General features: G+C 40.4%; 1 protein-coding gene and 1 long non-coding RNA gene across 5 annotated transcripts in view; both read right to left on the bottom strand.

The window, feature by feature from the left end:
• Positions 1–23,939, bottom strand: part of PRKN (parkin RBR E3 ubiquitin protein ligase) — a 582,309-nt gene that overhangs the window by 56,252 nt on the left and 502,118 nt on the right. For all 4 annotated transcript variants that reach the window (XM_083434186.1, XM_083434187.1, XM_083434185.1 and 1 more), the window contains one exon: positions 20,607–20,756. In XM_083434186.1, coding sequence (XP_083290312.1) covers positions 20,607–20,756 — 150 coding nt within the window. The remainder of the gene's footprint in view (positions 1–20,606; positions 20,757–23,939) is intronic.
• On the bottom strand, positions 1,014–7,059 carry LOC310674724. The gene is made up of 2 exons (XR_014509739.1): positions 1,586–7,059; positions 1,014–1,522 (listed from the first exon to the last, which is right to left on the bottom strand). It is a non-coding gene; the product is annotated as an uncharacterized lncRNA (long non-coding RNA).

Genomic DNA, 23,939 nt, shown 5'->3' with positions numbered 1-23,939 from the left:
TTTATAAATAGGGGGTGGAGTCGACAATAGCCAGGCAGTCGGCTCTGGAGATTCACCCTCCCCCCCCTTTGTTTAATGTTTCTTGTTTGCAGGTTAACTTTTTCTTCCTGTTTAGCGGGCGCTGCTATGGTCTTTGACTGGTTGCTGTTGAAGGACCGAGAAGAAATTTTCCTGCATTGGCAGGTTTTGTCTTCCCCATAGCAATTCATCACAACTGTGGCGGTATGGGAGGGGCATGAAGTGGTGACTCACCCCCCTGTGGAGGCGATTCCAGGGTCCCCCTCTTAAAGGGGTGATATATACAGTGGTACCTCGGGTTAAGAACTTAATTCGTTCTGGTGGTCCATTCTTAACCTGAAACTGTTCTTAACCTGAAGCACCACTTTAGCTAATGGGGCCTCCCGCCACGCGATTTCTGTTCTCATCCTGAAGCAAAGTTCTTAACAAAGTCCTATTGCCAGCTGGCCACACAAAATCCACCCCTCTGAATTATATCACCAGCAGTTATTTTTAAGACCAGAAGCATTGAAAGCCATGATAAACCCAAAGTGACATTCTGGATAATAGCCCAAGTCTGTTTTGAATTTAAGGTAAGTTTAAAACACATTATACAGAAAGAAAATTAGCAATCCTTTTTAAATGGTGTGAACTTGTATTCTGTTAAGAACTTATCATATTGAGAATTCATTATGAATCTGGAAGACTCTCTTAGCTTTCCCTTACTTTCACATGTACTGAGAAAGAGATGGATGTGTCTGAATCTAAGCTCCATGTGTTACAACTTGCTCATCTACTTTACTGTTATAATTTAAAAACTCGGTAGGTTCAATTTTTACTTTTCCACCAAAGTTCTTCTGAGATCCTGTAGTTTCCATGGTACAAAAGACAAACACAGCATAATTGCATGGTTATTTACATGAACAAGTAGGCATGCTGGCAAATGTAATTGTTCAGTATTTAATGTGTATTCCTGAGAGTGAGAAGTAAAAAGGTGCAGCCACCATTTTCATCACTTTGTTTTTCTTTTTCCAAAATGCACTCTCTTTCTATGTTAATTTTTGTGTGTAACTGAAAACTTTTTCAGGAAAAAAAAGATTCACATATTGTTAACCTTATGGGTAAGCAGCACAATTTTCTTTCATGTAGCCCATCACAATTAGTATTCTGAACACATTTTTTTCTTTCTCCCATGATTAAATAGCAATAAATACAAATTGCCATGCTATTTTTGCAACAAATTTAAATCTGAATAAGAGCCACAGTTTTTATTTCATTTTTAAATTTTTGGAGAGTCACCACAAAGCAGTTCATGTCTTACTTCCCTTTATCTTCTTGGATTGACCTTAAAAGAGCTTTTCTGACAATCAATTCAACAAATGTACAGCTGTTCTTATTCCACATAATAATCATTTCCCTTTTAAATGTTATCTGAAACTGATTTTATCTGATGCTTTGCTTTTAAGTCTGTTGTGTTTTAACTTTTTTTATTTTACTGTTGATTGTTTGGACTTCATTTTTACTGCTTAGCCACCCTGATAGCATTCATTTTTAAGGCTAGTGCATTAATCTTTTAATATAAAACTACTTCAGTTTCCCAGATACTACATTTCCCTGCCCCCAAACCATTTCCCCATTGATTAGGGACAATCCCATGGTCTGACAGCACCTTTTCCATCTCCCCTGTTTGGCTTTTGTTTGGCTTATATTCCACACCCTTTGGGGCCTACTTCTCACAAATGGCAGATGGAGATAAAACTGTAAAACTTTGGACTATAGTTTAGAACGCACAAGTACAAATATAAAAGCATTTCTCTGCACATACAAAACTGGTATACAATAGTTAGTGATTCTTTATACTGCTCAAATACTTATTTATTGCTTGTAACAATAACATTCAAATACTTGTATCTTTTTCTTGGTATTTGTTTGGACTCCATGGTACACTGGCATATAATTTACTATCTCCTAACCTTTATAGGAATTGTAACTCTCATTTTATATCTTTATCAGGAATACTGCCATTGGTGATTGTGTATTCCATACTTAAAAGAAATCCATTTGTTGCAGCTGACCTTCTATAGCAGTGTTTACACATTATATATTCCTATGTTATTGCTTTGCTCATGTTTCTCTAATGCAGTTCAGTCTCCTTTCTATGTATACTGTGTTTGGTTGTGCCCTCCTATCACCTTTACGTTAGCTACAAATCTGAATTACAGTTTCATTCTGCCCAGAGTCCTTGAGGATCTCAGGAAAGAACAGCCACATAGGGTAAGGAAAAAGTTTTTAAAACAAGATGAAAATTCACAATCCCACAGGGGATTAATCTTTACATACATTATCTCTATATTATGAATTACTTACATTGCTGTTGATCTGTCCCATTATCTCTCATAATAAATAAAAACATTTCCTAAGGGCTGTATGGGTGACCTCTATGATTTGGATAATCACCACTGTGTGCATTTCTGCACTACAGGCAATTCCCCATATACATGGCAGTTATGTTCCAAGGCACCACACATTTAAGTGAAATTGCGTATATTTGAAACAACAGTGTAAAAGCCTGCAGACACCATCTAAACCTCTGGAAACCCCTAAAAAGCCAGCAGCACTTACCAGATGCCAAACCCTGCCAAAATCCACCACAATTGCTCCCTCCAAACCTCCTTATTCCAACTCCAACTCTCCAAAGGCCTCAACAGTTAGTGCAAGGGCTTGTGGGACTGTACTTACAAAGGCCCATGGGATTGTTTTTGTGCCTTTTTGCCCTTTCTGGCCTCCTTTAGGGCAGTTTTCCCCGTTTGTAAAGTCACTTCCAGGTTTAGCGCAACGCACAGGTGCGTAGTTGCATGTCAACTGGATGTGCATAAGTTGGTTGTTGCCTGTATTGTGATTGCTCTTCACAGTGGACCTGTGCTCCTCCCCACCTGGAGGCATCAGTTCATACAATCAATATTTCCATGTTCATTGTAAATCTATGTGACCACCAGCAGCTTTATGCACTCCTGGAGAGGATCATGTGAGACTTGTCTAAACCAATCCTAAGATGTAACTGATCATGAGCTTTTGTCCTCACATATAAGTTGAAGTATGTACAATCCTTTTGGCTGCATATGCCTCTCCTTTCCTCCTCCCTCCAGGTGTGAGAGAAAAAAGCAAGAACAGTTGTAAGGTCACCAGTTCAAATCCACGCAACAGGGTCCTAGCTCCTGCCAACCTAGCAGTTTGAAAGCATACCAGTGCAAGTAGATAAAGAGGTACCACTGCAGTGGGAAGAAGCAGTCATGTTGGCCACCTGACCCGGAAAAGCTGTCTGTGGACAAATGCCAGCTCCCTCAGCCTGAAAACGGAGATTAGCTCCGCACCCCATAATCAAATTCGACTGGACTTAACCGTCCGGGGGTCCTTTACCTTTACCTTACAGGATCAGCTTTTAATTTAATCATACACATCTAATCTTTTTCCCTTTTCCACTTTCCCTTCTCTTTCTTAAAAAATGCAAAACAAGGAAAATATTGCAATATCATTTGTGCAATGCAGAAGTCAAGGCATGACTCTCAAACTGAAGGCCAGTGCCACCTCAGACTTAAAGAGGAGTGCCACCCTTTGCTGATTTCACTCCTTGACAGCTTTATGGAAGAAAGTGTCGCTTTCTAACCCAGATTTCTCCAACCTGTCACTCTGCAAGTGTTGGGACTGCAACTCCTATCAGCTATGCTGGCTAAGACTGATGGGAATTGTAGTTCAAAACATCTCAGGGCATGAGTTTGGGAAATGTAGTTCTAAGATTCCCTCTCTACCGCCTTCTAGGCATAGAAACAATGCACTGAAACCCTACCTGATTTCTTTTTTAAAAAAATTAAGGTCAGCAAGCCTTTGTGGGGGCAGCACTTGCTTTTGCTGTTATATCGCTTCCTATTAAGAATACAGGTTTATGGGTCCCATCCCCCCAATCTGGATGGATCGCTTTCTTTTCCCTCTCTGTTTCACGACTACTTATCATCGTACCAGCAACTACTGAAGAATTCCTGGCCTACCACCAGAGATTCAGGCATGTGAGTTTATGTGAGGAGAGATGAAACCAGGTCTGTGCTACACATGAAAGCTCACAGCAAGTCTAAATCCTTCTTAGTGATACCAATGAATGCAACCACAGGAGCCATCTCAAATGGACTCAAATACTGTTCTCCCCCTTTTACATTTCCTTTATGTTAGTTATATACATGTTTTCTTATAGACACAGTCCCTCTGCCCCTGGTGCTTGGTAGTAACCCTCCTGCCTTTGCTCTTTATTCTGATCTTGACCCAGGGTTAAAGGAAACTGTGATAAGACTTTAAAGCCCAGTAAATTCAGCATAATGTACATCTTTAGCAAACAGACTCATTTCATCCTTCCACCTGTATTTTCTGAATCAAGTAGCTTTCTAAAGTGACTGCTACAAACAGGAAAGCATAGTGTCTGCATTCAGATGATTATATCTCAGATTAATAAGCCAAGACAAAATGCCCATTTCATCATTCATATAGCAACTTTGCTCTTTACTTCACTCGTCAGCAAGGAAGTCTTCTGTCAACCATAGCTTTCCATTTTATTGAAATCAGGAACTATACCTAATGTCTTTGTAACAAACCAGGATGTTAAGCTAAATTCAAACCATCTCTTAATATCCTAACTTGTTCTGAAGCTGTAACTATAGTTTCTCTTTCATCTGAACTGGGAAACTATGATTAACAGAAGAACTCAGGGTTGGTTGGTTGGTTTGCTTGCTGTAAGACCAAGAGGTTTGGTGGTTTAGACCACTGCACCACTCATGTCCAGCTAGGGATGAACAGATCAGCCTGTTTCAGGCCTGTCTCAGTTGTGCATGTGTTCATTCATAAGTCTGGTCTCTTCAATTTCTGCATTAATTTGTGTAATTTTTTAGAACTGTATGAAAATTCACACTCAAAAACACAGTGAACCTGAATGGGTTATATCCAACTAAGTTGAGTAAACCCAATGGGAGAAATTCAACATCTCAAAAAGATCAAGTAGCCCCAATAAAGCAGCTCCTGTGTGAGCCTTAGTTGCTCATTCATATCAATGCTGGAGGAAAGTCTGCATATTCCTATTGATCCTACACTGGGTGCACAGTCTTGAGATACTTTGAGTTGAGGTATCTACCCTGATTGTATAAAATCATGTACAATGGTCAGAGATTAAGGCCTTATACTCCTGTAACATGCTTTACAGATTCTTGCATTGCAGGGGGTTGGACTAGATGGCCCTCGTGGGCCTTTCCAGCTCTGCAATTCTATGATGCTATGATTCTATACACTCAAATAATAATGAAATAAATGCTTATAGTAAGGTGTACCTGTGCATGACTGTAATCCAAGGGTCGGCAGAGTTTTTGTGGCTTGGGCCAGTTCATGGTCCTGCAGACGCCATGGTGGACCAGAGTGTGTGTGCGCGCATGCATGCGCAAACGCTATTTCTGGCACTCCTTCTGGCACGGAGGAGGCGTGCGCAGCTTCCCATTGGCTGCAGGAGCTTCTTGCAGCCAATGGGAAGCCGGCCAGTGTCATGGAAGGCAGTCCCCACTCTGCTCCATGACGGTTTACAGCAGCACATGGGAGTCGACCGAGTGGGCGGCGGGGGTCCCTGAGCGGGTGGCAGGGGTCCATAGGCCGATTAAATTACCCCCATGGGCTGCTTGTGGCCCATGGGCCTTAGGTTGCTGACCCCTACTGTAATCTCTTAAACTATATTAGTATATTAGCACTGCACAGAAATTCTCCTGGTATTGAGTAGGAAGCTAAGCAATGACGTGACTAACAATACGATTAAGGAGCCCTAATCAAGGTCAATAAAGGTTACTATAGTCTCCATCATCCATGCTTTTTGCTCTCTGATTCTTAATGTGTAGACTAAATGGATATGGTAATGTGATTGCTTATGCACATCCTTCACAAAATATAAGAAGTCCCAGAAATCTCAGCCATAATCCATATATTCATCTCTTTCCTTCTTTCCACTTCGTTATCACTTCTTTTCTTTACCATATTTATGCTGAAAATAAGCATCTAGTGGCTGTGTACATTAGCAGCACTTGTGATTCAGGAATTAGCAATGACTACGGGATCTGAAAGACCACCAGCAGACTTGCCCACAAGTTATCCCGCTGAGGTTAAATGAGATTGCCTATCTGTGTTAATGCTTGTGCATATACTTCAACTCTCTAGCTAAGAGACAAGCTTCCTGTGTTTTTGAACAGAAGTTTCAAAGCTGATGGTTAACAGGAATGCTCCAAAGCTATGTCATCTCTTTAGGGCGTTTCAGCTCCCCCACCCCCAAATCCATTAATAGCACATTGGTTGTTGTCAGAGTGTCTATTATGAGGCTCAGGCTGTGAAAGCTGTCTCACCACCAGCAAGATATGACAGGACTGTAAGAGAGGGAGGAGAGGTAACCGGAGATAGATATGTGCTGCCTTGGCGACAATTTCTGGGGGGAAAGACAGAGATGGATCAGTAAAAATTTCCATTAAATCAAGAAAAACACAACTTGCCCCTAACATCACCTCTGATGGCTTCCTAGACCAGCTGCTTTACAGACACCCTACTGGGGAACAAATTGCTTTCCTGGCAGGACACTTGGACACTCCTGCATTAATAGATATGGATCCCAGCATGCCAAGCCAAGCAAGAAGGCAATTTAATATGAGCAACACTGTCATCTCAATTTAGGACAAACAGCTAGGATGCCCTACAGGGCATTGCAACAGCTTCTAGAAGTAGACAACATAAGACATTCTCGCTGTCTTAGGGCTATGCAAAGCTGGTGTTTCCAGTAAATAGCCAAACCAAGGAGAGTGGGAAAATGTAAAATGCAGAGCATTGTACTGTCTGCGAGCATCAGTTTCAATTCACAGGGCTTTTGCTTGTGCACGACTGCAGCAAAACTTAGAAGGAAGAACGGCAGCAGCAACCACAGAAACAGGTGTAACACTAGGTGGCAGGCCTTTCATATCCAGGTAGCAAGAAACAGTCACAGAGATAAAAACCCAGAAAGCAAAGGCAGGGAAAGCTTTAGTAGTTCTCTCTAAGCAGTGCTACACATTACAGAGAACAGCAATGACATGTGTGTGGGTGTGTAGCTTTTCAAAATGCATTATTCCCCCCCGCCCTGCAGCTAGCATCTTTCCCAGAATTAGTAGAAAAGGCTATTCCTAATCTACAGCTGCAAAAAGACAGGTGCTGCGATGCGTCAGAGATTTACCGTGCTGATTTACTAAGTGATTTACAGGGTTGAGTTTTCACAGGCAGCAGACCAATGACTTAATCAGATACACGGTCTCAGATATGTCACATTAGTTTTTATTAAAAGGATGAAGCCACTCTTTTTAAAAATCAGGGTTATGCTGATGCATGGCTCAAAACAACAGAGATCTATTCAACAGAAAATGACTATAAGCCATAGGGTGGACATTTTCAAAGTTACTCAATGGTGGCTCAAATTGTATGGAAAGTCACCCAACTGTAAACAGTGAACTAATTATGATGCTCTCAAAGGAGCTTGGAAATTGGGGAAGTGGGGGATACTGGGACACTCATTTCATGATAATTAACCAAAGTTACAGATGCTAGTGAAATACCATTGCATCGTTTACATAGTTGGATGTTATAAATGCTTATGTGAAACTACTGTTTGATCTAAAGCAAATTTTGCCACTCATATACATCTGCAAGATTGCCAACCCTCCAAATACCTAAAAACAAGATACCACAGTCTGTTTTTAGGAAGCCAGTAGAAGTTTGCATAATTGGAAAAATCAATAGAGGTTGAAGGTGCTGGCTTTGGACACCAAGAATAATGGAAAGGATCAACTTAGATAACAGATCAGAAGGATGCCGTAGAGAGAGAAAATTAACAATAGCAGCCGGGACAAAAATAGTCAGGCCATACTTGGTACCGGAAAGGTTTTCAGACCAAGTAAGGCACCACATATGACTCCCATGGCAGACCACAATGAAAAACCAGGCATTTAGAACATAACAGTTTGATCAGTACTAAGATGTCATTTGTTGGAAATCAATGTAGTTTTATCTTCCCTTGTTGAGCCTCTACCTCAGTTGTTAAATGTCTCAAGATCGGCATGTAGATTTGTTGAGTACTCAATATTTCTAAATATTATTTACTTTGCAATTAATCATAGGCACCATGCTCAATGACAGCAGATAAAGAATGCTGTGTTAAAAGTGATTATAAAATAGTGCAATCTTAGGGCCCAGCTGGCTATGAAGAGGCCAGTTAGATATTTTATTCATATTCTGGCCCCATTCATGTAGAAAGGGAGGACGAATTAATTTTTCACATTAAATGGGCATGTGGGTGAGGAGAACTAAGCCTTCCTATTACCTCCCTGCTCTGAGTCATTTCAGTCACTTGTCATTTATTTTAACAGGATTTATATACTGCCTAATTTAGAAAACTAAACTAAACACCACAAGCAGTTTAAAAACAAATAGACTTAATAAAATAATCAAATTCTAGATAAAACCAACAGGTTTAAAAACAAATATACATAACACAATTACTAATCTGGGTAGGTTTGCCTAAACAGAAAAAAAAAAATGGAAGAAATATCAAAAGCAGTACAATATTAGAAGGCTGTTCCAGAGAACTGGTGTTGCAAATTAGGTAGGGTTGCTTATGAATGCAAACTGAACGAAATTTCTCCTCTATTTCTAACCAGATCCCCACCAGTCTCAGTTTTACCTGGGCAAATAAGTTTTTAAAAAACCCACACGTGGCTGCTGCAATAAGCTAGCTATTGACTTGTGAAGGAAGCACAGCCTCACTTACAAATTAAACCCTATCCTGAATACAGCCTTGATCAAGTCAGATCTGAAGTACGTTTCCCAAGTCGACATAATGATAACCCCCTCCTTCTGTGAATTGCTTCAGAACAGATCTTCAGGACAATGCATAACAAAAGGTGTAAACGCTATTGGGGGGAAATGATGGTTCAGATGAAGAATGATGACAGAGTCGTGACTGTAATAGCATGTTACTAAAACACTATGGTCCCCTTTTACTGAAAGAACACTATACTAATAATAAAAGCTTCTACTGCAAAACACAAGATAAAATGCAGCCAAAAAACTGTGCTCTGCGAGAAGAGTCTCAGTAAAGGATTTTTTTGGTATATTCTACCAACCCCCCCCCCAAAAAAAAAACACTCAATTGTTCTCCCCACACTGTTCTACGACATTTATCTTTCTCTGCAATGAATCAGAGGAAGTCGATGTAAAGGTTAAACTGAGAAGCCATGAAAAAGTTTTCCTGAATACAAATACCAACAATTTCTCCACTTAAAAAAGTAATAATTTGTATGTGTTGAAGGCAAGGCTGCTGTAAGGGGAGTTGGAGGAAAGAAGCCGTACGGGTGTGGAGGGGGGGGGGGGAGAGACAACAATCTATCTAAAACTACAGCCACTAACCCCTATGGGTAATATTATTTTGGGAAGAAACCAAGTGATTGCCTTCATCCAGGTGGTTCTTTTGGGCACTGTTACCATAGCTGCGTTGGAAGACAAGAATGAGGAAGTGATTCCCAAGCCACTTTTAATTCAGTTTCCCCTAAGTGTTTTGAACTACAGCTTCCATCATCCATGACCAATGGTCATGGTAATATCTGATGGTAATATCATATTAATATCATACGGGAGGAAGGTGTTCTAATCAATACACCATATTGACAATCTTTTAAAGATTAGTGTGTGGATTCATGCTGCAGGCTTAGATAATTGGTGCTTTAAGCTGTTACCTACTTTGCCACTGGAGTAACAACACTTCAAGGCACGCTAAAAAATCTCACAACAGAATTCCTGTTTGTTTTAAAAGACGACATTTTGATTTCATTTACTGTGTGGACTGCTAAAAATTTACAGTGTGTTTGCCTTGAAACATTAAAGGAGGGAGATAAAGGAGGAGGATTTGGATAGTTTTGAACCACTCCATATGTACAACCTTCCAAATTGTTGTGCTACCCACAGGCGTTTAGGACTGGGCACACCACTGTATTAGTACAAAGGTGCAAAAAAGAAAAAAGAGTGAAGTATGTATTTTCATTTTTCTGTGTTTTATTGATTTCCAGATGTAACAGAACAAAGGAAACAACAACATTACCAACCAAAGACTTTGGTTTTAAGGAAAAAATATGTAATGCTTAGAAGTGCATTTCTACTATATCGGTTGCTCAAGATCATGACTAAATAAGCACGTGTGCCTTTAATGCCCCACTTTAAAACTTTCCAAGACCAAGGGGTCCACTTCTCCCAAGAGAAAAAAAAGGTAAAGGACCCCAGGATGGTTAAGTCCAGTCAAAGGTGACTATGGGTTTGCAGAGCTCGTCTCGCTTTCAGGCTGAGGGAGAAAGCGTTTGTCTACAGACAGCTTTCTGGGTCATGTGACCAGCATGACTAAACCAGCATGGAGCAATGGAACCCCGTGACGAAAACCAGAGCGCAGGGAAACACTGTTTACCTTCCCGCCGCAGCGGTACCTATTTATCTACTTGCACTGATGTGCTTTTGAACTGCTAGGTTGTCGGGAGCTGGGACAGAGGAACGGGAGCTCACTCCGTTGCAGGGATTCGAACTGCTGACCTTCTGATCGGCAAGCCCCAATGCTCAGTGGTTTACACCATAGCACCTCCCGCCTCTCTTCTCCCAAGAGTGAGCCAGCGTGTATTACACACTTTGCCTGCTAATTTGCTTACAAAGTTTTTCTGCTATTATCTTAGTTCCGCCCCATAAGATTTTATTAAAGCTTTTTCATAATACAGTAAGATAAAAGAAACAGATCTAAATAAAAACAAAAACAGGGAGAGAAAGAGAGAAGAAAACACAGAGTCCTTTCTCAAAGGTACCTCTTAACCCTTGTCACGGACTGAAAGTGGTGGACCTCCCCCCCGCCCCCAGCTCTCACCTGGGAGCTTTCTTTTCTTCTCCCAGCAAGTATGTCAATGAAAATGTTCAGAACAGGACGTAGTATTCCCATCCCACCCTGCCTCCAGTGTGGAAAATCAGCATAATCCGTTCACACTGCGAAATCACAACTGTTCTCCTGTAGTAATGTCTAACATGTTGAAATTACACAGATAACATTTCTATAATCAAGCAGCATTTATAAATGTTATGAGGGCAATTTGTTTCTGCCATGTGTCAATGTACTTTAATGCAATTTTCAATAGCTACATGTCACACTGAAAACGAAGATTGAGCTGTTTGGACGTCTATTGACTGAAATAATACAAGTGATCATTTGCTAATAATTAATTCTATGCCCCACTGGGACAAATTACATTGCTTGAAAGGGAAGCAATACAATAACAGTGACAGGTTTCCCTGAACGGTGAAATCTTTTAGCACATATCTCAAAAATGCATCCATAAATCTATTATTTTGTTCTGCATGTGGTGCTATTTTCTCATTGATTTGATCAAACCTGTCAATAAACCATGTTTTCCACCATTACATTGTTCATAGTCAAGAGACAGGGTAGCACCATAAAAGTAATGGGGGCGTTTCTCAGAAAGGGTGAGCTTTAGCCACATTTTAGATTTCTGGAAAAGAAGTAATCTGAAACAGATTTTCTTTCATGTAAGTTCTGTTGAATTTGACTGAGTTAACTTTCAAGTACTGTATTGGCCTGAATATAAGCCTCACCCCCCCCCCCCCAAATTCTGACCATGAAAAGTTACAAGTGCGGCTTAAATTTGCAGCCTTACAAAAAATGGCTTTTACGATATCATTGCTGAAACAGACATACGGTAAAACGGAACGGGTGTGAGTGCCTGCAGAATTTTAAGGTAGCGGCTTATATTCAGGGCTCCGGAACGGATCCTGTTCAGATCCCGAGGTACCACTGTACAGTAAATATTGGAGCCTTATATTTCTAGTTTATGATTCAGATAAAATTTGGAAGTGGAAAATGTCTTCTTGTCAAGTGACCAATCATGGAGCTAGTTTGATGATTTGTCCGAGAGGCTGTTTGCCCCATACCTTTCTGGTGCAGCTTATGGAAAGAGAACCTGACTAAGTCAAAGAGGGAAACGGATGTGCTTGCCACTAAGGACTTGGTTGGCTTAGTCGGTCACAGGTTGTTTAACCTCCTCTACAGCCTCTATGCCTTTAGATCTTTGAAAAGCCTCTCATTAAGTGAGGAAAACCAGGATATTCCAGATTTTTAGCAATGGTGGCAATGCACCACTGACTTAGCAGAACAGTAAGAGAAATACAGGTTGCTGGCATTGGCTTGCATTCAGAGTGTTGTCTGAGATTAGTTATGGACAGGAGGACAGTCAATACTGAAGCCAAATCCCAAAAAGATGAATATGTTGTTGCTGGGTGGTCTAGCAATGTTGGAAGATAATGTTTGGTTAGTTTTGAGGAGGGTTGCACTCCTTCTGAAGGATGAGGTTCCTAACCCTGAGATGTCATTAGATTTTTACTTTTCTGTGGAGGCCCAAGTTGCCTTGAGGTCTCTAGATGACTTTTGTCCACTAGCATTGATGAATCACTATATTCAGGACCAAGATAGCCTAGACACAGTTATTCATAAAGTGCTAACATCCCACTTGGTTTACTGCAACCTGTTGTACATGGGGCTGTCATTGATGACAGCTTAGAAACCGCAGTTGGTACAAAATTTGTAGAAAGACTGATAATTGGTACCAGGTATATGGAATACACCTCACCAGTTTGAAAACAACTGTGCTGGTTTCTAATTTACTTCTGGCTGCTGAATGGTTTGGGTATAGGGTATATTAAGTGCTTTCAACACATATCTGACAAGGCACTATTACAGTATCTTTCTTTGAGACCCTTCTTTGGTCCCCTCAAGTTCAGCTGTGGTTCCCTGACTTTCCTACACTGTCCTCAAGGAGACATCATTTCAGGGCCAGGTGAAGACCTTTTCTATTCACCCATATATTTTAGCTGTTGGGTTTTTATGCATTGCTTTTAATCTGGCTTGCATTGTTTTAGTTTTCCACTGCTCTTACTGTGTTTATTATTTTCTCAGGTTTTACTCTGTTAAATTTATGCTAGCTGCTCTGAGAGAATATTCTCTGAAGGGTGGGATATGAATTTTCCAAATAAGTAAGTAAGTAAGTAAGTAAGTAAGTAAGTGCCATGTCATGCAAACAAGCAATGGGATGCCCAAGAGTGAAAACTGGTGTCTTAGTGGGAATAACAAGTCATCTCAATGCAATTGGTAAAAAGATCTCTAGCACTGAGCCCACATGCACAAATAACTTGTCCAACCTTGTTCATAACTGATCCTAAGAGAGCATGTGGGACTCTAGTATTTTTTAAATGGTGATCTGTATCTTTTCAACTGTATCAAATCTTAAGCACCAGCAGAACAGATACTCTCAATAGTCACACTGCCTGCTATTTGATTTAGCATAAAAGGTCTTGGAAGTAGGGGACTTGCTAGTGGTAGCAAAATTTAATTTCAGAGAAATGTATGGATAGAATGAAATTAATCGAGATATGACTATCCAACCATGACTCACTGCCCTCAGCCAAGGACGCTACTCAAGGATATATTATCCCCACCAGAATCCCCCCCCCCATCACGTCTTCTGTAGGATATTATTTTATGTCCAAAGTGTATCTGGTTGTCTATTATTTCCCATGCTTCTATCTGAAATACAGTTGCCCATTGTCCTCGACAACACACTCCTGTTTTCAATTCAGAGCATTCCCTTTTATGTGCTAGAGATGTCTCTTGTTTAATTGGATCACTTTATTTTCTTTTCACAGATCATTTCAGTTTTTTATGATATTCCCTTTACTTTTTGTAATATAGCTTTGCAGCAGAAATGTTATTGTTCAGGTTGAGACACATTTTCTATTCTAAGTCTATTTTCAGCCACTTGAAACAGTTCCAAAATATTTCTTTTAAAGTGAAGGCTTTTGTATTTTTTTAATGCTTGGTCTTCAATTCAGAGAAGTATTTGAAGTTACATAAGCCTCCTACACCCAATACTAAAGAAAAACAGTTTCCCCATCAACTAAGTAATCAAATGAATGCTCTTTTCACAATCTGATAATTCTGTAGTTTTGTTTTAAAACTTCAAATATGAAATATGTATCGCATCTGTTAGGGGGAAAGTGACTGGGCTGTTCAGTTCAGAATATTTTTTTAAAAAAAGAATAACCAAGGTTCTTCACATATTAACAACTCATACACAGGAATAAAATTAATGGAGGGCATCTCTGCATAGCACAAGTTTCATTAGATTATCAGAATTAGGATTATGCTGAAGACTCCAAACTATATGTTTGAAATAAGTTCAAGCAATCAGTCATCTAACTGTGAACCTGCTGTGCTGCAAATCGACATGGCTGAGGCAATTACCGGGATCTGCCCAGACTTTATGCAGGGCTTACTGCCCAGTCGAAAAAACAAGGTCCAGAGTGTGGCCTGCCATGTGTGTTGGGCCAGTGACATGCTGGGACAGCCCCATGGTTGTCATGGCGGCCATGAGGTCCTGAGCCACCCCAGAGCCAGCTGCCTCAGCATGGATGTTGAAGTCTCCCAGAACCAGAAGAATGGGACTCTTCAACACCACCTCTGAGACCAGCTTTGTCAGCTGAAGCAGAGAGATTGATGGGCAGTAAGGGGCTAGTACAGGGCAGCAGGGATCCTGCTACAAGTGTTTGTCCTCCAACGTACCAAGTCCAGTGGAGAGAGGCATAGTGATAAGATGGATGATGGGGTGGGCAAAACTAGCAGACATATCTCTGCTCTCCCTCACAGCGGCATAGTGCCTGAAATGGGCCAGTATTTCCTGAAGAACCAGGTTTTAGGGCTTAGTTTCCTTCATTTAGGACTCCCACATACAGTGGTGCCTCGCAAGACGAAAAGAATCCGTTCCGTGAGTCTCTTCCTCTAGCGGTTTTTTCGTCTTGCGAAGCAAGCCCATTAGCGGATTAGCGCTATTAGCGGCTATTAGCGGCTATTAAAGGCTTAAGGGATTAGCGGATTAGCTGCTAAAAGGCTATTACAGCTTAGTGCCTTAGGAAAAGGGGGTGGGGAGCGAAAAAAAACCCCCAGGAATCGCAAGACATTTTCGTCTTGCAATAGCAAATTCGTCCTGCGAAGCACTTCCAAAACAGAAAACCCTTTCGTCTAGTGGGTTTTCCATCTTGCGAGGCATTCGTCTTGCGGGGCACCACTGTACATTTGTGTTTATGGCCGCACTAGTGGATCACAACTGCTTAATTGGTGCCATTTGGGGCTTTCTGTCTGATTATGAGCTGCTATAATCTTATTATATCTGAATGCATTGTAAAACTGTTTTATGGGTCATTTCAAAAGATTAAGTGACAGCCAAGGAGGTCGCTCTTTGTGTTTGTCTTATCAAAAGTTTGAGCAAACACAAACTATAAATCCTGGGTCAATAGGCTCACTCTAATCCTCTAAGGTGCTACTGGAAGGATTTTTTTTTTTAATTTTGTTTCGACTACAGCAGACCAACACAGCTAGCTACCTGTAACTAGATCTAATCCTCCTCTTTATCTTGTATTTCCACCTTTTTCCATTTCTTAAATAGCTCTCGCATACAGTGATATCGTAAGATGAATGCAAAGCACTCTTTGTGAAATGGCTTTTGTGTGATGCACTAGAGAAGTTTAGTTAGATTTCAATGTATTTCTTTTATATTTATTATTAGCAATATTCATCATTCAGACCATGTACCTTATTCCTGCTCACATGTGAAACGTTTGTAGATGATTGCTCAGATAAGGCTGTTCTATAATTGGGACCCTGTCGTTGGTCTCTGTCACTCCCAGTCAGTCCATAGCCTCAGCTGATTGCATTAATGTTTCATTTTCTGTGACTCAGTGATGCACCTCTTTGTTCAAAGCAAAAGCTCACTACTTTTGTCCTCAATTATGTTAATTTTTAGATTCATCTTGATTTGCCTTATCTGTTTTCAGATGCAGTCAGTTGAAAATGATACACTGTCAGTGGGAGAGTAGAAAATGCCCCTTTATGCCCTGGAAAGATTCTCTGAGAATTTGAGCATTTTTATAATAATATGAAGTGTTCAACCCCAGCATTTCTGTTCACTTCCTCTGACTGACATCTTTCACATGAAGAGAAGGAGCACATGCCCACAGGTAGTTTTTTGGTTAATGGCATTCTCTTTGATATTGCAATTTAACCCACTGAAAATTTCTCTCTCCTGGCCATATGGCTTAGCTATCCTTCCTTCCCACCATGTTGTCTCTAGTGCTTCAGAAGCCATAAGACCCCTGAAGACCTCACCGGGAAGAGGAAGTGCTTGCTCCTCTAGATAGCTTCAGGTGCTATGCATCTTTAGACAGTACCTGAAGTCAGCAAGGGGACAACCTTTCTGAGAAGACTCTGCAACCTCAGCCAGTGATCTCTACTTTAAGAGCTGGCAAAACAAGATTAGAAAGCTTATAAAAAATTGAAAGACGGATCACACTCCAAAAATATGGCAGGGCATCGGACTTCAGCTTTAGCTGCATTTCTGGTCCCAATTCCATGCCTTCATCCTGAAATGTATATTCCCTCTGCCATGAATTAATTGTTGGTTGTAGCTTTCTTTAAATACAAAAAACAAAACAAAAACAAAAACAAAAACCAGCCAGCTGCAGCCTTTAGCTGTGGAACTAGTTCTTTGTCACACTGTTCCTGACAGTGTGTGCAAAGGCTGTACGTGCGCGCACACACACACACACACACACACACACAGCCTCTGCCTCCAAAGGAAGTTCACTGTATCCTGCATTATGCCTGGATTACCCTCTTTCCTGTAGTTAACTATTTCTAACTACCGAGTATTTCTTTTTGCAGTGCTTCCAGTAAACAAATGTATCAGTAATATATTATGGGTAAGAGATACAGAATTACTTATGTTACTATTACATCTTTGAACCTAGGAACTTAAATATCCATATGCACTATGCATATGTGGGTGGGATTAAAGGATTCTCACTATTTTTTATACATCAGATTTCACCAGTCTGGTTTCCAGATTATTTGGACTAAACTCCCATCAGATCCAGAAAGCTTGGGACATGTCTGAAGCCATATTTTCAACTTCTACAGATTCCATTCCATTCTGTCTACATCTTACCCATACTGGTGGAAAAACACTGCTAGGAATAACTACAAATCTTGGTGCAGTTGATAGGTATAGGTAAAATTATCTGTTTTTGACTCATTTTAAATCCAAATACAGAAACAGACATGCATTCAGCATCTAAACTGTGTTTTGCCGTTTCTCAGAAGGAGAATAATTAATATGACCTACACTCTTAATAATGGAAATGTGGTTTCAGACTGCTATACGTTGTCAGATCTGACATCTGAATTTTACATCTGCCACAGGATCACTGGGTTGCAGTACAGCACGGCACATATACTGGAGATAATAATAATGTCATTTGGCAGTGGTATGGCATGTTAATTGCATTGCACTATGGTGAAGTGAGGGCGACATTAAGGCTTATCAACACTCGCCCATGTTGAAGGCTCTAGTGTTTTCTTACAGATCACTGCAAACCATGTTAGACATTACCAGAAAAGAGTATTTCAGTTATCCTAGAGAAGCATGTCATATTTTAGCAATGAAACAACTTGCTTAGAAAGAGAAGCATAATGTGTCAACAAGATGGAATTCCACTTTCTACAGGCTAGAGTGCCCACTCAGTAGAAGAAAGCTATACATGATTACTGCCTAGAGCCTGTGGCATAATGCAAGCAACTCAGCATTTAGCAATAATGGAAAACGTCTGTCTCATTTTCATTCCCCTTGGAAAAAAAAAGTCACAACATGATGTCCTGAAACAATTCTGCGGTGAGCCAGCTCTTTAATCTCAGCAACGTCCTCCAATGTTACCTTGCCCATAATAATATATTTATAGCACATTTTCTTAAGAGTGTGAGTTGGAACAAAATGAATAAGGGATAGAGAATCCAAAGCACAAGGAAAGAGAAATCTCTTTTATTTTACAACTTGAGAATTGATATCCTTGTTATTTGCGCTTTAAAGACTTATAAATGGGCTAAGGAACTCTTGCCCCATGCTTAAACATACTTAAACATTAGCATTACCCCACAGATGACGGTGATGATGTACTATTACTATGACTAATAATAATAATAATAATAATAAGCTGGGATGGACGAGCCAACTGTTAGGTGGATTGGTAACTGGTTTACTTTTGAAAATTGCTTTTATTCTCTAGATAAGTACTGTAAGCAGATTTGAAGCAAGATTCAAGAAATGGGCCAACAAATGAATTGAACAGTCTCACTATTGGGATGGATCCATCTATTTCCAGGCCATGTCAATTTTGCATGTGTTCATTCACAAGTCAAATCCATTCCAATGTTAATCTGCACTTAAATACGTATTTTTACTACAAAGTATGCAAAAAACCAATTTTTATCCCAACATATATGTGCATTTTATCCTAAAACGTGCATTCTCAATGCATTTGGGTAATTTTCTGATTCAAGAAATATAACACAAGTTCAGAGAAGCATGAAATCTAAAGGATAATTATGTATTCATCGGCACATTTGTCCAGGAGACGTGGATCAGATCAGTTTGCATTTGGAATTCACAAAAACTGGAATCACTGTGCATAGAAATATACCTAGATATTGTGTTGGATGCTGACTGCATACAATCCAGAGATGCAATTTGCTCTTATTGCATTGCAGCAGCAGCACCTGCCAGCATCAAGAACACTCCACAGGTCTCCAAGAATCTTATTCAATCTCTTGTTTTACACTTTCATTCCATAGCAACAAATTAAAATTAGTACTGTGAATACTGATAGGGGCGTGAGCTACACATGTACCTGATAAAATAGCATTTGTAATAGGCAGACCATGTATTCTTCCTTGATACTCAGGCCTAACCTTATCAGGAATGGAACTTCTTCCCCTTTGAACAGTAAACATCCTTTTGATATATAGCAAGCAATATGCTAGTCTAGTACAAAACAAGACAAAGGTGCTTTATTTATTGAGCTCTCATGAGCCCTGATTACTCCAGCTTTTTCAGCAGTCAGGCTAGGTGGCACAGAGTGTAACAGCTTCCATATTTTCTTGCTGGTTTCCCGTGTTAAAGACATCAGTGCTTTACATCTCAGCTATGAAAGCGAGAAAGATTGGTCTGATGAATAGCAATGAAGGCGGAAGAACAATGCGTAATGGTAATCCCTTGGGAAATCAAATTATTGTTTTTATGAGTGAAAATAAAAAGGATTAGCCAACAGCAAAGCCAGGAAATCACTCTCAGGCATGCGGCATGCAAAATATATATTTTCAAAACTAAATCTGAGTCCAAATGAACCTTATAGAGGATACACATTGTCTAATATCATTTTCCTAAATATATATTCAGCAGCTCCACAAGGGTAAAGGGTAACACAATGGGGGGTCACTTAAATAGGGCTATCATACATCCCTTACAACAAAGAACATTATATTAGGAATATGTTTGTTATCCCTGAACACAACACCTGCGTCTAATGGCTCAGTTTGAACTCTAAGGCAAACTGTGGCTTAGCACAAAAGCAGAGAGATTGTGGCTGCTTCGCTTTTCCTAGAGTTCTGCTGCGGAGAGCAAAGCCATGGTTTGTCTCCTTCAGCTTTACCTTGTTCCCAAGCAGGGAATATGAGATGAGCATGTTTGGAATTTCCCACCATTTAAAAGTGACATGCCACACACACAAATGTTTGCTTATGATAAAAACCTTGACATGCTCGTTTTCCATGAACAGAGACTCTGATGCTGAGGAGTATTCAATAATGCAACCCCACCCATCCTGAAGTGGCAGGATCACCTTCCTCCTCTAAATGCTTGGGTTAGGTTTAAGATGTTGGTGACTCCTGAGATCCAGAGCCAAAAGCAGCTATCTAAAGGGTCTGCTGCATAGCCCCATTGTTCTTACTTGATGAATGGAGGGTGCTGCTGTTTGACAGAGCTATTGCTAATGAAACAAGGGAAGAGGCAGAGGCAATCTCTCTGTTCGGTTTGGACAACATTTATTTAAAACGAGCTTTCATTTGGCACTGTCATGTTATCTGCATTATTCTTCATCGATCTGCTCAAAACACACGGCATCATTTTACTTACTTGACTCTTTCGCACCCTGCCCCTCCCCAGACCTGTTTAAATAGAGTGCTGCTTATAACAAATCCTTTGGCTCCAGAACCTTTACCGTTTTGCTGACTGCTGGGAGTTTTAAAGAGAGTCAAAGCTCTTGGCTTGTCATTTGCACAGCCCCACTCTTCACTGTAACTACTTAGATCAGCAACTTCACAAACCAATTAAAGCAAAGCATTCTGGGACAGACATACTCTACATGACAAAGTGGTCATTTCTGCACTGCAGCAGTGAATTATTATTATTATTTATTGGGATCTGCTCATTCTGCCACGAAGAGCAGCTCAGAGGCACCAGTGAGACAGAGAAATTCAGATACCCCCCCCCCTCCTTAACTTCACAACCTTAACTGATAGTCATAAAACTATTGGGAGTTTTTCTTACCCCACAGCCCATTCCATTGCTTGGCTCACACACTATCTTTCTGACTTCTGGTTCAGGAAGCAGACCGGCTCCACATCCTGGGGTAGGACATAGGACGCCACCCATCTGCAGAACACACTCTTCTGCACCATAGCACTGGTAACGGTTGTACTGCAAAGGAGAGAAAAAAATGTGCTGCTTTATCAGCATTTAAACATTTTGAACATCCCTTCCACTAATTTATCCAGTTAACCAGAGGCTTAAAAACCACCTTGCTGCATATGAGTGGTAAAGAGTTTCTGAGCCCATCACAAGTAGGATTTGGAGTTCAGAGCTATCCCTTTTTGCCTCTTTCCTGCTAGCTGTGCAGTTTCTGTAGCAGTCCAGAAGCTTTTGCTTCTTTCTTAGATGAACCATTGCTTGCTGCAGGCTCTGTTCACACATGAGAAGTCAAACCATGGCTTACTGCAAACACACAAATGTGCAGGCTCCCACAGTTCCCTGATGCTGTGTTCCTTCTCAGTTCTTTTAGCTCAGCGGCACTGCATGGAAACCAAGCCAAGGTGTGTTGTCTGAACATAGGATCATTGTGAATCTCTTTCCTCTGTTTACTAATACGTGTAATCAAGGTTTGGCTTACTGTGCTGTGCAAACTGGGACATGTAGTCCAAACCTTGAAAAACTGTGGTTAATCTTAACTATGGTTAGATGAAACTACCCAGCTCTGACCCATAGTTTATGAAGCTGGTTTATTTCAACTAACCACAGTTTGGGGTTCAGATGACATGCTAAACTATAGTTAATCTAAAGTGAAAGTAGAAGCTTCTGATTCCCTCTTTATGGTCACAGCAAAGCAGAAAAGGGAGCTCATAGTTTAGAATTATATCAGAACACAGCCATGCTATTCCTCTTGAACAGAAAGGCTGATAATCACAGCTACCCCAGCTCTGCAATGCCTCCCATGCTTTGACAGAGCAGAAAGAGTATGGTTAAAGGTGGGGAGATAGTGTAAGTCTATCTCAAACACATCTGAAAGTCTGCGCCACACATGCTGCAGCTAAAGAGCTGCCAAAATTTCTGTTATCATTCTGCACCTTAAGTAAAAAGCTTCCAGTGTGATATAAAGGGCATTGCTGTTTTGTTTTTTTTAATTTTCATGTACAAACAATACTTTAAAAAATAATCAATTCTGCTTTTGTAAGTTATAAGCAAGAAAATTGATTTACTGGGTTTGATTTGGAGGGAAAGTTGCATTTTGTCAGGGAATTTGACGTTTTCTACTGGCTCAGTATAGAAATCACGCCAAATCATTAAACTATTATTGCACTGTCAAGATTTATTTTTTTTTAAAATTGTACTACCCAAGGCAACTAAATAGGCGCATCTGAAAAGAGAAGATCCTGCTAAATGCATTCACATGTTTTACTCTCCAGTGACCAAGCTGTCTCCTGCCTTTGAATCTGAAGTATGTTTTCAAGGTACAGTGGTACCTCGGGTTACAGCCGCTTCAGGTTACAGAAGCTTCAGGTTACAGACTCTGCTAACCCAGAAATAGTACCTCGGGTTAAGAACTTTGCTTCAGGATGAGAACAGAAATCGTGCTCCGGCGGCGCGGCAGCAGCAGGAGGCCCCATTAGCTAAAGTGGTGCTTCAGGTTAAGAACAGTTTCAGGTTAAGAACAGACCTCCGGAACAAATTAAGTTCTTAACCCGAGGTACCACTGTACCTCTTTTTCATTTTGCTCCCTTTTAATTCCTCCCGCCCCCGCCAAAATATTATGTAGTCTTGTCTGAACCAGCGTATCACTATAAGAAACAGCTGTACTGTTGTGAAATAAGCTACTTTCAAATGGGTTGAATAATTCACGCTTTCAATCATACCTCCTTGCCTTACAAGGGCATTAAATGATAATTTTTGAGACTGAATGTTCATAAACAGTCCCATGTAAGCATGCACAGCATGGCAGTTGTTTGTTTGTTTGTTTATCATCATCCCCCCTTTTCCTCCAGTGGGATTCTAGGCGGCTTACAAATAAAAATAAGAACTGCTGAAAACAGAGACAGGAAATTATTTACAATTGGCACATCACAGTAACTCTGGTACAGCTTTGTTAGCAACATAATTATACAGAGACACATACATCCTGATCTAGTACCTCTTAGGTTGTTCTCCAAAAGAGGCGGGCAGGTCAGCCCCTATCTGCTTGGGTTCCGACAGCCTTATATAACAACAACAACAACAACAACTTTTTTATACCCCTCCCATCTGCCTGGGTTTCCCTAGCCACTCTGGGCGGCTCCCAGCCAAATATTAAAAACACAACACAGCATTAAACATTAAAAAAATCCCTAAACAGGGCTGCCTTCAGATGTATTTTAAAAGTAAGACAGGGCAGGTGCTACTACTGAGAAGGCCCTCTGCCTGGTTCCCTGTACCCTCACTTCTCGCAGTGAGGGAACCGCCAGAAGGCCCTCAGTGCTAGATCTCAGTATCCGAGCTGAACAATGGGCGTAGAGATGCTCCTTGAAAGGGAGGATGGCATTTTGGAATTCCCACATTATAAAAATAAAAATAAATGAATTCTGCAACTGAAAAAATATCAGGAGGAGGATTCCATCCCATCTCATTATTTGTTGTGTTTATCTTGTACTTGAAGGAGTTGTGTTTTTGTTTTAATGCAAGGGAGCTTGTAAAATTGTGGCACACTCACCCACCTGCAGTTGAAAATAGTACAAGTACATTCCATTTCACCACCTCTAGATACAACCACATTATTTCCAACTTATTATGCTGCATGTGCAGATCAGGATTTAAATAAAGCAGGGAGGTGTAGACTGAAGTGCCCATAATTCCCAAATTGGAAAGAAGGGGAAAAACTGGAAAATATCTCTAGATCCTACTCCCTATACATTCAAGTAACTAGAAGCAAGATATTTACAAAACGGAAGCAACACAGTCATATCTGTTGAACCACTTTCACTTTCCCTACACTACAAATAGGTGGAAAAGCTCAAAATCCAAAATACCATAAAGCTCACACACCTGCAAGGATTCCTGAAAGGTCTTCATTTATAAGCTTGAACTTTCAAAAACCCTCTCTTAAAGAGTGAAAGATATATTTAAGAAATTGGTTTCTGCATATTTTGTTGGTCCAGCTGAATCACTGGCAGTGCAATATCTAAAGTATGCCCCATACAGATCAATTGGATTTACCACCATGAAAGTGTGTGTTGAATTGCAGCCTCAATGTTGAAAACTACTCTTTTGTAAAATAAGTTAAGTGGGACAGGCTTTTACTCACTGTAAACATAACTGGAGCAAATTGGAATAAAAAGATAATTTTGCTTAAAAGGG

The sequence above is a fragment of the Podarcis tiliguerta genome, assembly GCF_965153285.1.
Source record: "Podarcis tiliguerta genome assembly, chromosome: 3".
NCBI classification, from domain to species: domain Eukaryota; kingdom Metazoa; phylum Chordata; class Lepidosauria; order Squamata; family Lacertidae; genus Podarcis; species Podarcis tiliguerta.
The sequence above is the reverse complement of the archived record's forward strand: the minus strand, read 5'-3'. Positions and strand labels throughout refer to the sequence as shown.